The sequence below is a fragment of the Egretta garzetta genome, unplaced genomic scaffold, assembly GCF_000687185.1.
Source record: "Egretta garzetta isolate BGI_Z169 unplaced genomic scaffold, ASM68718v1 scaffold293, whole genome shotgun sequence".
In the NCBI taxonomy this organism is placed as follows: domain Eukaryota; kingdom Metazoa; phylum Chordata; class Aves; order Pelecaniformes; family Ardeidae; genus Egretta; species Egretta garzetta.
The window spans coordinates 3,983,824-4,000,434 of NW_009259318.1; the positions used below are offsets into that span (position 1 = coordinate 3,983,824).

Consider the following 16,611-nt stretch of genomic DNA (forward strand, 5'->3'; position numbering starts at 1 on the left):
ATCCACCAGGGTGCCCCCCCCGCCTCCCCCAGGGCTGCGGATACCAAGCAGGTAGCTGGCTGCAATTAAAGGCTGCAATGCCAAACTCTGCTGCGGCTAACCCTGCGTGCGGCTCTGGGCACAAGTGACTTCCCCTGGACTATGCCGGAGGCCTGCAGAAGAGTGTGAAATTAAAGGTATCAGACTAACACTTTAATTTCTGCCATCTTTCCTCTCCCATATTCACAAAACCCAGTTTTTTCATCATGCTTCCATCAATAAGTTTTCTCACACACACACACACACACACTCTTAGTCTCTTAGACATACACATATTAGAAAAAACCTTATTTTCTAGACTTCATTTATAAGAAACAAAGGAAGGGAGATTATATTGCTCTGCTGGTTTGTGCCTTTTAATAATGTGGGAGGTGCTCAGGTAATAGCGTAGTAAGGGACACGTAAGTGGTTCCATAACATAAATGCAATTCATTCTTGAACTCTTTCAGTGAAAGACTGCAAAGAAAATAATCTTTTAGGGCAAGAATCTTAATTTTAAAAAACCAAAATCTTTAACCGCTTTTTAAAATTTTCCTCTTCCTTTGATTCCTCTAGCTCTGACTCCCCGGGAATATTTTACCAGTTGATCAGAGTTGGTAATTCTGCTGCATTCCGAAAACTACCGGGTTTTTTTCATCATCCTGTGTAACCTGTGCTAACGTTAACAACAAAACCCGCATTGTCTATGTCAACAAGCCATGCTGAATTCACTGGATTAGATCAGCTTTTCACAAAGATCTCCATGCTTCCTTTCTGTCCAGTCCTTCGTTAAAATCGCTGTAAAGGTGATGTGATTCCCTAGGTCAGCGGTGAATCATTCACCACGACCATTGGTGGGCAGTACTGGGCTAAACACCTGTGCTGGGCTCAGGCTGGCCCCACCTCATCTGCAAGAGAGGTCTGTCTCGGTGGGAGCAGGGGCAAATCAGAAAACATTCACTTAGCTCATATTCGTCAAGGAAAAAAGAGACACTTTTTGGCCAAGGCAGGAATTTTTTAGAAACCTGAGGGCAGAGAGGAAGGACATGTGGGTCTGTTGTTGAACCAGAGCTTTTGGACTGTGCTGGAAGTTTGCTGAGGTGGTTGGTTGGCGTACGGCCCCATCGGGAGAGCGCTGTAGGAATCTGGCGTCCCAGTGTCAAGTCACTCGGTTTTGCTCGTGCCACTACTGCTAGTCCTGGAAGGAGTGGCCCTCCTTGGGGTCGGCTGGAGGGATGGCAAGTCAATGTCAGGCTCTGTCATATTCTTGAACGTGCAGACCAGGGCAGCTAATATTTACAGTTCTGCAGGGATATTATTTACCCTAAACTTTACTTTCATCTTGTTATTTGCAATATGTGATGTTATTTTAATCAGTAGTAATTATGCTCTAGAAAATATCCAAGTGTATAAATACAACTCTTACTGATGGGGATGGCAGACCCCTAATATCCATTCTACGGTGGCCCCTGGAAGAGTTTCAAGGAGCTGATCGCTCCTTGACAGCTGACTGGAATTGCACATGCAACATGCATTGCACCGTGCCAGGGCTGCACATTCACCTCAGTGAGGCTAGCAAGCAAATTCTAGTCAAACCTAATGGCTTTGATTATTTTCCACTGGCTATCATTACTTTCCACACACATACACACACACACAGAGTGTTCCCCTCCTTCACAAAAACAAGAAAGCACATAAAAATTCAGCCCAAGAAGTCTGGGTGGCAAACTATTGGACTAACCACAGAGCTTCAGACTGTGAGAAGAGGTAGGATTCAAGTGCAGATTTGTTTTTTGTTGTTCACTTAATTTTTAGAATGGATTCAGGCTAAGCTTGAATACACGTATTCCTCAAATGAGAAGAACTCAGATCTGCATCTTGAGATCTTCACAAGAAAAGTCCCAAGTGATCAAGGGCCCCATCCCATATTCTAAACTGACTGAGCTGCTCAGACTTGCAGAGGTATTTAGTAGGCTGGTGGAATCTGAAAAAAAAACCCAACCCAACCACCCAAGTATCTTAGACCTCTAAATCTCTTTGTTTCAACAAGAAAATTGAGAATTCTTGAAAATTCTGCTTGGCTCCTACAACCACTTAAAAACTCGTCTTCAAAAGCTACACTTGTCTACCAGCAAATGTAGATACATGACTGAGTTGCAATAATTTAATGAGCTGGCATGCATCAATGCAACCGTGGCAACTGTGTCTCAGGCCACTGCAAATAGGAAATAAGAAGCATTAGCTTTAAATGCCAGTAGGGAAGACTTAGGCTCCCTGCATTTCTTCTCACCTCTGTGAGAGCTATGAGCATATGCACACTGTTAGTTAGCATGGACCAGCTGATGCTTGGCAGCACAATTTAGTTAAACGTATGAGCTCTGTTTGCAGAGTACCTAAATCAGTTTGCCTTCTTTCAAGTTTCACATGGGAGACCTTCAGGAATTTGAGAATAGGCACTCGGGTCTTGGGTTTTTTTTAACCACAAATGATTTACACCCTGGGTATCTTGCTCCACAGATTGCACCATAAAAAAATACAAGGTTTTGGAGGGGTATCCCTTACTGACAGAGGAGCAGCAACGAAATAATCTACCAGTATTAGGCCAGTAGAGACCATCTATAATAGGACAGCAGAGACTACAGGTCAAAAACTACCTGATAACTCTTAGTGAGTGTAATGAATTTGGAGAAGAGTAGAGCCCATATGGAGTCAACTGCAGCCTATGAAACTGGTGAAAACCCAAGAGGAGGCAATGCTAGAAAATGCTACTTAAAAGAGCTTCACTGGGAAAAGAGACACCTCCACAGAAGGCTGGTGAAGACAATACATCCTCCAGGAAGGTCAAAGCTGTTACATGTATTTTTCAGAAAGAATGAAGAAACTGAGAGAAGGACTTGTATGTGGATGGTTGTTTTGTAAGTGTAAATCACTTGTTTGAGGGAAGTGTGGATGGTGTGAATGACTCCATGAAGACTAAATCACTTCCTCGGCTGTCAGAAGGCCTCCAAAGGAGCAGTCACATGGGGGTCTCTCCGCAGGATGCGTGCTGGCTTGTGAGTGATGGCAAGAAAGCACATGGATGTTGCTGAGGTCCAGCAAGTTTAAAAGTGGGAGATTCAATAGGGGAGTTGAGTCAGGGCCGGTTTCCTGCAATTTCCTGCCTTTTGGCTAAAATAAGCTTACTTAGAAAGTAACTATGTCTCTGTAGCACAAGGAAACATCATTTCCCCTTGACACACACAACACACATAATTTTTTTTTAAAGTGAACTCAGATGGTTGAACTTTGCACAATCTGAAGGCAAAGGGATTTACCTGTGGAGAGAGCTGGGACTGAGAGGCCTAAGGCTATGCAGTATCAAACAACCCCGCCAAAGTGGGTAGGTGGTGAATGGGCCCAGCAATGCGGTAGGGCTCCTGAAAGCTGGCATTTCCATGTCCCACCATCTTCTCAGCTGTACTGCTGGGCAAGACTGAACTATGTAATTAGCTGGGAATTAGGGCAAACTGTACCTGCAAATGAAAAGGCATGGCTACAACTTTCTTCCTGCAGTTAATGCTTCTAGAGGGATTTTTACAGTTATGCACAAGGTAGTGATAAGGTGTAGAGTACTTAGCTGTCTCTCAAAATGTCCCCCATAAGCACTGCCCTACATGTGCAAGAGGCAGCAGTTTCACACTCCTGCTAATAAAAGCCATGTATCGTACAGTCCCGAGGTCGGCAGAGCTACAATAAAGCCTTGGGGGCTGCCTGCTCTCTCAAGTCTCATGGCTGGTGCTTGGCTGGCACTAGGCACAAGAAAAATAGGCAGCTGCATGGCCCAGGAGAGGGTGGGGCAGAGGAGACAGAGCACTTAGGATTTGAGGAGTAGGAAGAAATCTCTCCCACAAACAGCAATTGCTGGCTTTAAACCCTACTGATAGCAGCAAGCTTGCCTCCTCGCTCTAGTTTTAACCCCTCCTTTCACATGGCAGAAGCACGCAAACCTCAGCCACTCCTCCTTGGCACGGTAAAACTCAACTTCTCTCCTCTGGCTGAAAACCTATTTACTGCCCACACTTACAGCACTGCTTCGGTACTGTTACAAAAAAGGGGAGACTGTAATATTGTCATTGAGAATCCCCTGAGACAGTCAAATAGAGACTGTGTGAGTGGAAGCAATGTATTATAGATTCTTCATTTCAAATATCCCTTAAGTCTATAGGCATAGTCTTAGTCTTCTGAATATACACCTAAAAAACACTGGCATATAAATACTTCCTAATGGCTACATGATAGCAATACACACATCCCTTAGAACTGAAATACCACCTCAGAATGTTCTATAAATTAACCATTATGGACCTTAAGTTCCTAGTACTTTGACACTTGTCCAGCCATTATGAATGACTTCTGCAGTATCATTTGGCCAAGGTAGACACAAGACCGGTAGTCCTGATGTTGCAGTAGTGAAGGTCTTACATTTGTGCTCCCTTAGACTAAATAATGCTGTTAACAGCATCGGCGTACAAATGCTAAAGACCTCTTTTGTTCAGAATATAACATTCCCCCACACTGCAATATTTCCTAAAACACAGACTGGATCTGAGACCCCTGTTGTTTAAGTGAGGCCCATGGCGCAGAAGTAGAGCTGGCCCTCTTCATGTATCAACTACCAAAATCCTCTCTTAACCACAGAAATGTTTTGCGAGACCCACCCACATCTTGCACTGAAGATCATTATATAAAATGCATTTGGTCTGCCTAATGACTGACTTGGAAACTAGCATGGCTTCACAGAGGAAAAGGTCATGCCAAATTAACGTTGTCATACTCCTTCTGACATCAGTTGAGGCCTTACCCCTTGCTGAGTAGGTTAGCCTGAAATTTCTCCAGCATGATATCATTTGACTTAAATGGTTCTGTGATTTCTACCAGCTGAAGAGTTTTCCCAAGCTCAGGACCCTTTATTTTACAAGGTGATTTGTGCTTCAGCTGCATTTGTTCACAGTGAAGCGAACAGCGGCCGTTCACATCTAAGCCTAATGAACAGAACTTCTCTAGAAGTTCTCTGGTACTCTGGTTTCCGTAAGCACACCTGAAGTGTGGTTAGGATAGTTAACGTGATGATGCTCATGACATTAAAATGATGAACTGGTAAAATTCAGCTGGTCATAGCTGCTGTGAGAAGAAGGTCCTGATCTCCCTTCCTCCTGCTGCTTACCTTGTGCTGGCTCTGTTAGATTTTCCACGAGCTGACTTAAATCACTTAAACAGAAGAAAACAAACCCTGCAAAAAGCACCATCCAGCTTTCTGCTATTTGAGAGCTGAATCTGCCTGCAGGAAGATCTGATGAATGCTAAAGCCAGTGCAAAGAAGATGGCAAGGCTATGCTGGCAGAGCAGGCAAGGTCGGGGAGCAAAGAGGGAGAGGCCTAGAAGGTCCTGTGGACCTTCAGCCTACTGTCTGTGATCATCCTCCTTGCCTGAGAAGGTCAGTAAGTCTCTGAGAAGACAACACTACTTTGGGGCATCTGGATTTGTTTAAACTGTAGCCAGAACCAAGAAATTTTCACAAAGGTTAATGGCTGTTTGCTTGTACAGAAAATAAAAAAGATTGGGAGAGAACTCCTACATCCTGACTTAGTTTAGGCTTGCCATGGAGATGAGCTCTAACTGCATTTTAACCACAACCTATATTGTACAACAGCAGAGCTTTCTGGACAACCCAAATGGACTTTTGGGCTATCTAACTGAGTACATGAAGCTCATCAGGCTGGCTGATGTTGTTACTTGTTTCAGGAGTAGGGTGAGAACTACTCAGCTAACTTTCTCCCATCACACAAATGGAGAGGGAGGGAAAATAAAGCTGGTGCAAAGGAGAGGGCAGACACGTGGCTGGACCCTATCAAATCAGCTCCTGTATTCTTGCTGAAAGTCTCTTCCATGGCAAAAAACCAAAGGGAAAACAGCACACTGAGAAAAAAAGAAATGCTACAGTAGGATTACTGCTGTGTTGAGACACAATCCAGCCTCAATACCCATCTAATTCCATGACATACTTATTCTAGCAGACAAAACTAGAAGAAAAAAAAGCAAACAAATCTCATGATTAAGGGGTTAAATGGCTCTGAGGACTGGGGGAGCACTGATCCTGAGATGCAGCAGTCCTGCTCATTCCTATACAGTAACCCCTGTCCAGGTTACTGAGGGAAAAGAGTTTTCTTTCTGTCAATGTTGGCTGCTGTTGGAAGCAGGATGGTAAGCTGGTACAGTAAAGCCAATGTTTCTATGTGGAGAAACCTCCTGACAGACAGAACTGTTTGTTCAGCTCAGTAAATTCAAGCTGGGGCTGAGGAAAGAGGTTGCCAGACTGCACAATACAACAGTTGTGTGTTGCTTCTGTCTTGTACCCAAATGCTGAGTGGGAGATCAGGCAGAAGAAGAGCAGAAACCTGACACTGTCATGCTGCAAGCAGTTGTGCTGCGAGGTTGTAAAAGTAACACAGAAAGATGAGGCCAAGCTCTATCTTTGGCAATAAAAACGTGTAAGGGGAGGGAGGATCCAAAAGGTTCATATCCCTCATGTGGTTGTAGAAAAAGAGCACTCAACTCAAATCACAAAGAATATATAATGGAAGGGACAGAGACAGTTTGATAGATGAAGACTTTGCAAACTAAAGTCCGTTGTGTCAAAAAACGTGTGTGTGTCGTGTCCCGTCCCCGTCCCCCCCCCCATCATAATCTGTAAGTTTGCGACTTCTGCTAGGCCCGTTGCAGAAAACTGAAATGTCACCTCCCCTTCTTGGGGTTAAATCTCCACATTTAGACATAGCCAAACTCTAACTCTCTACCTTCCCTTCCCTCAACAGAGATGGAAAACAGTAGTCTTACCAGTTTAAAGTTGTGCATTTGAATTACCACAAACTGACACAAATTTGTATGCTGCTTCTAACTGATCAGTATTAAAGCCAGACTTAAATAGGCCTGTCTCTGAAGAGAGTGGAGTGTCAATGCTGTCAACACTACAGTGTATTTTCTTGGTTTAACTAAGAGGGTTCAAAGAGATGCAAGTTTGCTTTGTAGAAGAAAATCTGAATTACTGACACAACTCTAGCCTGAAGAAAGCGTGCAATATACGGGGAAAATAAGGGGCATGTTTTCATTAAAAGGCGAGTTTCTTAAAAAAGCATTTAACAACCTGCTGACCCAAGTGTAGGCTGAGGGTACTCTGAACCCACTTATCACATCTGTCTAGCCATGACAGGTAGATGCTGCTGTACAGGGATGAGAAGGATGAAATCTAAATGAGTGAGCTTTCCTATGGCTTGTGCAGTCCTGGCTCCTGAGTGGATCAGAACTGACTACAATTTCTGCTCCTGTCACTGTGCAGTAAGAATGGAGGTGGCTGTAAAGCAAGACACTTCACAGAAAATCTGCAACCGCCTATCCAAGCTATTGCCATTCAGTGATTGCTTGAGTGTCATTAGTTAAATTGGCAGGGAAGGCACACTTTCACGCTGAAATTAATTGTTAATGCCATATTAAGATGACTCTCAAGGTTATAATGAAAACTTCTCCTATGAATATGAACCCTATGAGCTTGACTCTCATCCATACTTCAGTTTCTTTATAGTAGTCTGGCTTTCCGCAAGGGGCTTGAAATAGATGTGGCATATATTGCAAATGTAAAAGTGTACATGGCTGCAAGGGCAAGTGATTAAACAAGGCCAGTGACATTATCACTGTTATATCCAAATGGGAGTGACAGGCCATGCCTATACCACGATTCCCATGTTCTTTCAAGGCTCCAACCTGTTGGTATCATAGAATCATAGAATCATAGAATGTTTTGGGTTGGAAGGAACCCCTAGAGGTCATCTAGTCCAACCCCCCTGCAGGAGCAGGGACACCGCTAACTAGATCAGGCTGCTCAGAGCCCCGTCCAACCTGGCCTTGAATGTTTCCAGGGATGGGGCCTCCACCACCTCTCTGGGCAACCTGTTCCAGTGTTTCACCACCCTCATTGTAAAGAACTTCTGGGCTGTTGTCCTGTGGGAAGGAGGGTCAGCTGCCCGGAAAGCAGGCACTGAACCCCCACCACTTACAATTTAGCATGCTAAAGTGAATCGCTGTTCTGGTTTTCTGTAGTTTGCCAAGCTGTAACTTGTACCTGTTCAGCTGCTGAGACTGGAGGTGGGTCTTGTCATAGATACCCCCAGACAAAGTCTGTGCTTCACAAAAGCCCACCAGTCAGTACTGTGCTGTCAAACCCTGCTGGGATCATGCCTTGTGACACTGGTGAAGATAGCCTTGGCAGTCTCAGGAAGGTATACAGGTAGGCTCCTATGGTAATAGCAATGGTAGGTGCTGTCTTAAAAAACATCAAGTACCTCTAAGGAAGCATATGACAAAAGCTAAGCATCTACAGCTTGGTTTGTCAGCACTCGTCCTCTGCAAAGGAGGATACAGCAATCATTGTCAGTTTAGATAAGAATTCACCGCAGTGAAGCTCATGATGCAACTGTGGAGGGGGGGTAGTAGTGAACCAAACGGTGAGGCATTTCACCGGATGGATAGTAAGCTTGAGGGCTGGTGCGTACAGGGAACCTGACTTGGGTACACTCTTCCCAATACCAAGTGCCACGGCAGGTCTGTGTGGATGTGCCTGTCCACATGAATGACTTTCCTGTAGAAGAAGGTTTCTACTTACAAAGCAGTATTGTCATTCCAGAATAAAGTCACTGACCAAGCACCAAATGACTATATGAGGGAATTAGGTTCAAGCCTTTACTACTAACACACATTGTGCTCACTGCCTTACACATGTAGACAATTTGTAAACTGACAAACAAAAAACCAGACCAGACTGATTTGGGTTCAAGAACCCCAAACTGTTGTCCCAGTAGCAGATGGGCACAGTTGGGCAGGTTCTGCTTTTGCCTGGAGGATGTGACTGCAACATCAGCACAGAAGTGGCTGTATCACAGAAACATTATGACTATCTTTAAATGCTGCCAACAGACAAAAGCAGCAGCAGATAGCTCAGTGTAAGTTACATACCCAGCCTCTCAAGTTTAAGGCTAGCTCAGGTTGCTGTCATGATGAGACACCTAGTGAAGAAAAAAACCAGGGAAATACCAGACTGACCCGTAGTGCAATTGGTTGTTCCAATTTTAAATTGGATAACACATTTTTAACAAACTGGAACCTGTAAATGTGAGGCATTATAGCATAACAAAAGGTGTTACTAGTCACTAGAATCTGGAAGTAAATTTAACCTACAGTTCTGAGTGGGGGGACTGGTCAGATGGTGTCTACTGATACGCTGTACTGCGTGACTTTATTTTCTATGCAGTATAGCTCTCTCCAACACCTCTCACCAACAGCTCTTGAAAACACCTCTCACCTTTGCGTGCCCTTCCTTTCTTTATATTTATCTTGTCTGTTTGGACAGTAAACTCTTTGGGGCAGGGACTGTAGCACAATAGAGCCTATAGATACTACTGTAGTGCAAACACTAAAAATTAAATTGAACATGAAGCTGCATCCCTTCTGTGAGGGCTTAATGGTATCAGCTGCTGCAAAACTTTTAACTCCTGAGTTGTGCTTAGTTGGTTTTTACCCCCTTTACTATACAGGCATAACTGTTCTTTGCCTCCTTTCCCACCCTCTCTCCCTACCACCCAGCATATGCCATTGCATAGTAACTGTGCCTGTACAGCTATTTTGTACAGAAAGGAAAATAAACTAATGTGGTGTAACTGCATTTGCACAAAGGATTTTGCTGGTATATCAGTTAAAAAAAAAAAGATCATCCTACAACTTGACACCATCATAAATGTCACATCGACACATCTAGAGCAAATGCAGGCACTGAAGATCCGGTCCTAGTGGATAAGTTGAGGAGACACTGATGACCAAGGTGCTGTGTTTTGAAGCATGGTGACTTGCAACGTTTAAGCTCTAAATGTCTAGCGTTACGAATCTAATAGCTCAATCAGCTGAATTTGGTTTTCTTATCATCCTTTAAAAGAAGCTCTCTAGCTCAACTCCAAAGCAAAAATATATGTATCAGTTGATTAGCAGTTTCTTTAAGCACTATGTTTGTGAAAGATTCACTCAACTAACTCCTCCCATCTTTTCCCCTCCCACGCAAGTTTATGATAAGTGATTAAATTTTTCAAACAAAGGTGGAGGAGAATCCCTGATCCTGTTCCCCCTCCAACCTCTCTCCTCACACAAAACCACCAAACTACTATCCTTACAGAGCTTTGGGGTGGAAGACCTCCCCGTGCTCAGAGCCAGCACATGGCCTATGCCCATCGTAAGCACAGTTTTGTAGATTTTAGTGGAATGTGAGTCATTCATAGCTGATGCACTCTTAATAGGGGACTGCATTTTCACTTTTGGCAGTCAGACTGCTTTTATTGAGAAGTCACTTGTATGTGTCCTGCTACAAATCTGTGGGGTTCATGCTATGCCTCCATACTCTCTGGTCGTGTAGCGCACCAAGGAGCTGACACAAGTCAGAAGCAAAGCTGGAGGCAGATCTCTTTCATGACTTTGGCAGGGTAAGAATCTCATCCTGTCCTCATTCCAATAGCAGTCAATAGTTTTACGGGACAAACCAATACAGTGGTAGACAATGTGCCTCGGAACAGTTTAAATGTTACCTGGCTTTTCCTCAGGCTCCTGAAGGGGAAGAAATGAATCTGGCAGCTAATAAAGTCAAATACAGCCCAGTTGCTAAGGTAACCCAGCTGGTAAGAACAGCATACTAATAGACAACAACAGGCACAAGACTCACCTGTCTTTACACTTCTGACCCCACCAAATGCAAGGCAGAATCAAAAGCAATAGGCAGGGTGGGGCTCTGTGGACAAATAGCAATGCTCAACCTTCTAAGCTGCTTGTAGGAATGGGGTAGGTCTGCCTCAGGCACACACAGAGTGAACCCGGAGCCTGGTAGGTTTTATTAGGTCCCAGCTGCGGCAGGACAGGGAGCCCCTGGGGGGAGTCCAGCTGCACCTACCACCGCTCTCCGGCACCTTGCCTTTCACACCTGTGCAGTTGTTTGGTGAATATCTGTACTGGGCAGCGCTCGAGTAAAGGGGTAGTTATATCTGTATCCCAAAGTTTCAGGGCCAGTGGTTGCTGTGGGTTAGTGAACAAGCATTTCAGTCCCAGAGAGCTAGCACAGAAAAACACACTGGGAGCTGGAAATCTCACGAACCTGCTCAGCGATATATTTCCCCTCACAAGAAACATCTGGAATTGTATTAGTGAGTTTTAAGTGACTGAATCAGAAGTGAGGTAAATACCAGCATGTCACTAGATTAATTGGAATGTTTCTAAGCCAACCCCTATGTGATAAAAGTTAGGATGAAACCAACCCTGTTGTAGTCGGATAATCCCGTAACTGCCTCTTGCAGGGATTCCTGTGTCTTCCTTTAAGCAACTGACAGGTTACTGGTGAGATCTAATATGTCAGTTCCCTGCATGCTAACAAGCTGAGGTGGACATGGATATCTGAAAAAAAGGACATTTTTGACACCTAAATAAAATTTAGCTGTGAAAACCTGCCCTGGTTGAAGTCAGTGGCAGAGCTCCCAAGGAAAGCCATGGGGGCAAAACTTCAGGATGGCTGCAGGGAGGGTTTCTGGTGGCTGTGGTTCCTCCAGGGCTGCAGTGCATGCCTCAGCCATGATGTGTTACAAATGCCTGCCAACACAATAACCCCTGCTTCTCCTTGTACCTTCGGAAAGTACCTTTTATGAGTTATCAAAGTCCTAAAATGTTTGGTAACAAAACCCTCCCAGTCAGAGGTGTATGGGGAGTGGAATTTCTATTCTGCAGAAGAGCTAATTTCAGGTGCTTCTCTTGACTGAAAACACAACTGCGTTAAAAAAAAAAAAAAAAGAAAAAATAGAAAGTTGTTTTTTTTTTTTTTCCCCTAGAGGGAAATCCTTGGAGACTGTCTGGGGGGAACCAAGATGGGCTATTTAAAAAATTCTGAGCTAAAAGCAAGCCAGATAGACTGCCTGCTTGCTAGAGTCCAAGTTAAGAGCTGACTACCAACAAACACTGTTGCTGCTTTGAATTAGCAGTTCCAGTGGGGTAAACCGTCCATTACCCTGCTCTATTAAACTCCCCTTCTGAGGTATTTTTAATATTTTAAGCGCTGTCATAGCTAGATGACTATTGATGCCTGAGTTAGTTAGCTTAACCCTCACCTGGTGTATTTACAGGGGATGCAAGTCTGCCTTTGGATCATCCCAACACAATGACCTCTAGTTCTGGCAAAGTTACGGAAAAGACTCATGCATATTGTGTTGAGAAGATAGCTAAACATGACTTTTAAAATCAACTCTAGCCATTGATGAATAATATATAGGACATTAATGAGTAACATAAAGATGTTTATGCCTCTTGCTTTGCTAGAAAAGTGCAAGATGGCCTTAGAGGAAAAGAGACTAAGACCTTCAACTTGAAATTCTTTGCTGTAAAAGGGAAAGTGCTTTACCAGGAAAATTAATATTTTGAGAAACAATATTACATAACAAGGTAGGAAAGCTTAGTCAGCTAGTAAGTAAAGGTCATTATTTTGTCTGACAGGAAGTCCAGAGCTTTATTGATCGACCTCCTGAAAACAGAGTATTTGTGGATAGCAGCAGGTGAAAACATTGTTTTCTTTCTCAGCACTAAGTAATTGCATGTTGCATTTAAAACCAGACTCTATCTACAAGTAAACAGGTTTATGAGGCTGTGAGGTATCTTCAGTCCAGGAAGAATTTCTTTTACAATTTAAAATATCTGAGTTGGGAATAGAACATGTTTTGGAGCTCAGCCCAATGTTTTAGTCAGAAGCTCACGGGGCTTCCCTGGTAGCTGCTCCTTATTGCTATCTCCCCTGAAAATCACCTGCACGCAAATGGTTAAGCCAGTAGAAAGTCAAGGCTCTCTTCTCAGCACTGTAAACAGATAAGAAGTTAGCTCTGGCACTGGACTATTGGTAAATCTTTTCATTACCCAACCCCTCAGTCTTTCTCATCCATAAAATGGAAATAATGGCACTGATTTTTAAAAAGCTCTTTTTAACAATACATCTGTATTGATGTATATTTGCAGTTTAAGAGTCAAATATTATAATTTTCATGGTCTCTCTCAAATTGAAGTGGCAAGCCGTGGTTGGTCAAAAGCCTCCATGTTAACCATAGCAGTGTCAGTGAAGATAAGGACACTCAGGCAGAAAACAGATTTATGCTGACATAAGAAATAAATGCTTTTAAAATGAAATCACTTAATGGCAAGAGCTCTAAATTGAAGGCTGTGAGATGGAGAGGGAAACACGTAGAAAGGTGTGTACTTTCCTTCTAGGGGGCCTAAGTATGCTGTCACTGAATTCAATAGCACCGATGAATTTGACTTCAGGTATGAAACATGGGCTGTCTACATTTTTGGTAGCAATCTGGGGTTTGGCACCTTTAAATTGGCTGTGAGCCATTTATAGGGTCCAGCTACAGTTCAGGAGCCATTACAACCCAAGCAGAATAGCACTAGCTTGTGCCTGTACAGCAAGTGAGGCTTGTTGGCGTTTACAGTTAAAGGGCATGGGGTACTGACGGAAGTACCCTGGAAAATTTATCAGTAGAAATCTGATGCTAGCAACTGCCAGCTATGTAATCCCCCAATCCTTGACCATAAAGCACTGCCTTCATCTGAACTGAATGCTTGAGTACACCTCAGGTCTTTTTTGGCATGCTCTTTAAGACATGCCACCCATGCTGGAGAGTCTAAGCAAAGCCACAAGACTGCAAGTGAAAGCAGCTAAGCATGCAAATATAGCCTGTGTATAACACTTTAAACTGCCACCTGTATTTCCCAAGCAACCGTGTTAGGCCCAAGTATCCATGGGCTTGGGCTCTGTTGCCCTGCAAACAACATAGGGATGGAAAGGACGTGGGAGTACAGGGCTGGTGTCACTGGACCCAGTGCACAATGTGCAGAAATCAAAGATTCACAGTTATGTAAGAAAACTCCTGGGTATAAATTAAAAAATTATACCACCACCCGCTCCCCATATTTTTTTTCTCATATCCTTTTCAGTCTAGGCTTCATTCTTAGAGAACGTTTTCTCTGAAAAATAGAAATTAACAACTCTTCTGATCTTCCAATAGTACTTTATGGACAGGAAATCTCCAGTGATGCAGCTAGTAGGGTATCTTCTCTGCCATAACATTACGTATATTTCTTAACTTGCTGAGAATAGCATGGGCAATAAAAATCAAAAGGAGAGAGATAAATGTCAGCCAGGCAAAAATGTCAAAATATTAATTTCTGTAACCCATCTCTCTATTATGGCCCTTGTTGTGCTTGATGTTTGGCTAGATTGTAAGGTATGTTCCTTTTGAATTTAAAGTGGTAAGTCTTGAGAAAATAGAAAATCTTCCTCATTAAAGCTGAGGCAGCATCAGATCTGTAATGAATTTAAGGCACGTAAGGACAAAAAGAACAAGGTGTTTTAAAATGTACCTCTGTGGACATGTATAATACCCCACAGGAGCTGGGTATCACATTAACTCGCTGCTGACATAAATCACAGAATGCATGGAATGTTTTTGGGTGTGGTGTGTATTTACATCTCTCAAAAGAAATTGGTTACCAGGGCATTCAACATATTTCTGAAGTGGTTGGATTCTCCTTCCCCCTCTCCCTATCTATTTACAATTCCCTTTCAAGTACAAAAAACATTTTCTGTAACCTCAGCTTCCTGATTCAGCTGTTGTGATGTCAGTTATTTACGATAACAAAAGTGAGACAATGGCTGTGGTTTGTGTGGGACAAAGGCAACCTTGTTTCTGTAAAAAGGGACAATCCTAGTGTGAGAAGCACAGGAAAGCATATGAAATAGGGCTCCGAGATGATATTTCATTAGTCCCTCCATCTCCACAATAGCGGGCTTGACACTGCATTATCTCAAAGGCCACTGACAGAGGGATTTTTCCTCTTCATATGACTGGACACTAATGTGAATGCAATTCTTGGAAAATTACCTCTTTGCAGGACAAGGCTTTGGATATAGGTGTCTTGGGAAACAAATGGACTGCTAGTGGGTAGAGAGGCAGTGAGTGTCAGGACACAAATGTTTCAATATCAATTACGCATTCTGTGGTCACAAGCAAGTCACTCTGCACCTTTGCTTACCTGCCATGAAACTGGTTTAATCATATATTTAACTGTGTAAACCACAGATGTGGTGAAACCTGCAGAATGCCAGTAAACTCCTGAGATCAGAGTAGCAAAAAGGAAGTGAGACACTCTTAATACACAGCATGGTTAGTTATGAATGAAGAGCATCAACTTCGGTGTAGCCTAGAGAATGTCACTTACCTGCTATTCTTCCAATTGGCATTGCATGGTCCTCAGGAGGGGATACAGACACCATGATGTGGTTCATATAAGCTAACTCTTCTCGGTGGGACAGGTTGATTGGCTTTACCTCCCTGTGTAGCCCATCCTCAGACAACCTTGGTGGTTTGAAATCGGAGTGCCTGGGGTTCAGTATCAAAGGATGCATGATAGGGCTGGGCATCAGCTGGATGACCCTGGTGTTTTCCTGGCGAGGGCTGGAGGGCTTCTGGAGCACCTCGGAAGGAGGCGGGCAGTGGTTGTTTTCTATTGGGGACACTGAGAGAGGATAGGACTCCTGGTGGTTGTTCTCTTGCTGATGCCTTGTCCCTGGCACCCTGTCAGCTGGGGAGAGGCGACGGATAGTGTTGTCCATAGGGGACTTCAGTGGCCGCTGATCAGGATCTGGCGATGGACGGTGGTTGTTGGTGATGGGTGATCTAGAACGATGCAACAGTTCAATGGTTGGGGGATTGTGGTGGACTGTTTCTGTGGATGGTCTTGAAGGTCTCTGGACAAAGTTATCTGTGGAGAAAAAAAAAATAAACAAAAAATACAGATTGTCTATATTGTGAACAAGGTGTAGAATCTAACTGTCGAACTGCTAGCTGGGCTTACTGGGTACTGGTGTCAGCTTGGAAATGTTTTTGTTTGTGTGACCTACAGATGCTCAGAAAAACACCATGTAAATGCAGATAGTTACTGCTACACAGAATGAAATCAGTACCATGAAAACAATCTCCCTCCACCACCATGTAACGGTAGTTCCTGGGCAAACATGTTAAGAGAAATCCCATTTTGAGAAGCTGACTGGAACACATGTGAAGAAAGTAAGATCTGATTCAGCTGTACTAACTGTGTTTCTGTGCAAATGCTTTGAAACTTATCTCCTGCCATTCATGTCTCTACATGTGGTTCCTGTTACTGTACCAGGATGAGCACTGTAAGGTAGAGGGCAGAGATAAAAAGAGAAAATGTCTCCAGGAGAATAGTGGGTAGTAAGCTTTAGATAGTAGAGGTTTGGGTCAAGGTAGAGAATATTTTAGCATGAAATATGGACTGGATTATCTGAAAAACCCCACTGGTAGGAAGCTCTTTGTGAAACACTAGCTAAATTTTATCCCTGCCTTGATTTTAAGAGCATGTAACATCTTCATAAGGCTATTTTAACTTTGTTTTATTTAGTCTGTGCTGCCTACTGAT

General features: G+C 43.4%; 1 protein-coding gene across 3 annotated transcripts in view; it reads right to left on the reverse strand.

The window, feature by feature from the left end:
• The window catches only part of ETV6 (ETS variant transcription factor 6), a 93,343-nt gene that overhangs the window by 9,350 nt on the left and 67,382 nt on the right, over nt 1–16,611 (reverse strand). For all 3 annotated transcript variants that reach the window (XM_035892060.1, XM_035892058.1, XM_035892059.1), the window contains one exon: nt 15,391–15,933. In XM_035892060.1, the coding sequence (XP_035747953.1) occupies nt 15,391–15,933 (543 nt within the window). The remainder of the gene's footprint in view (nt 1–15,390; nt 15,934–16,611) is intronic.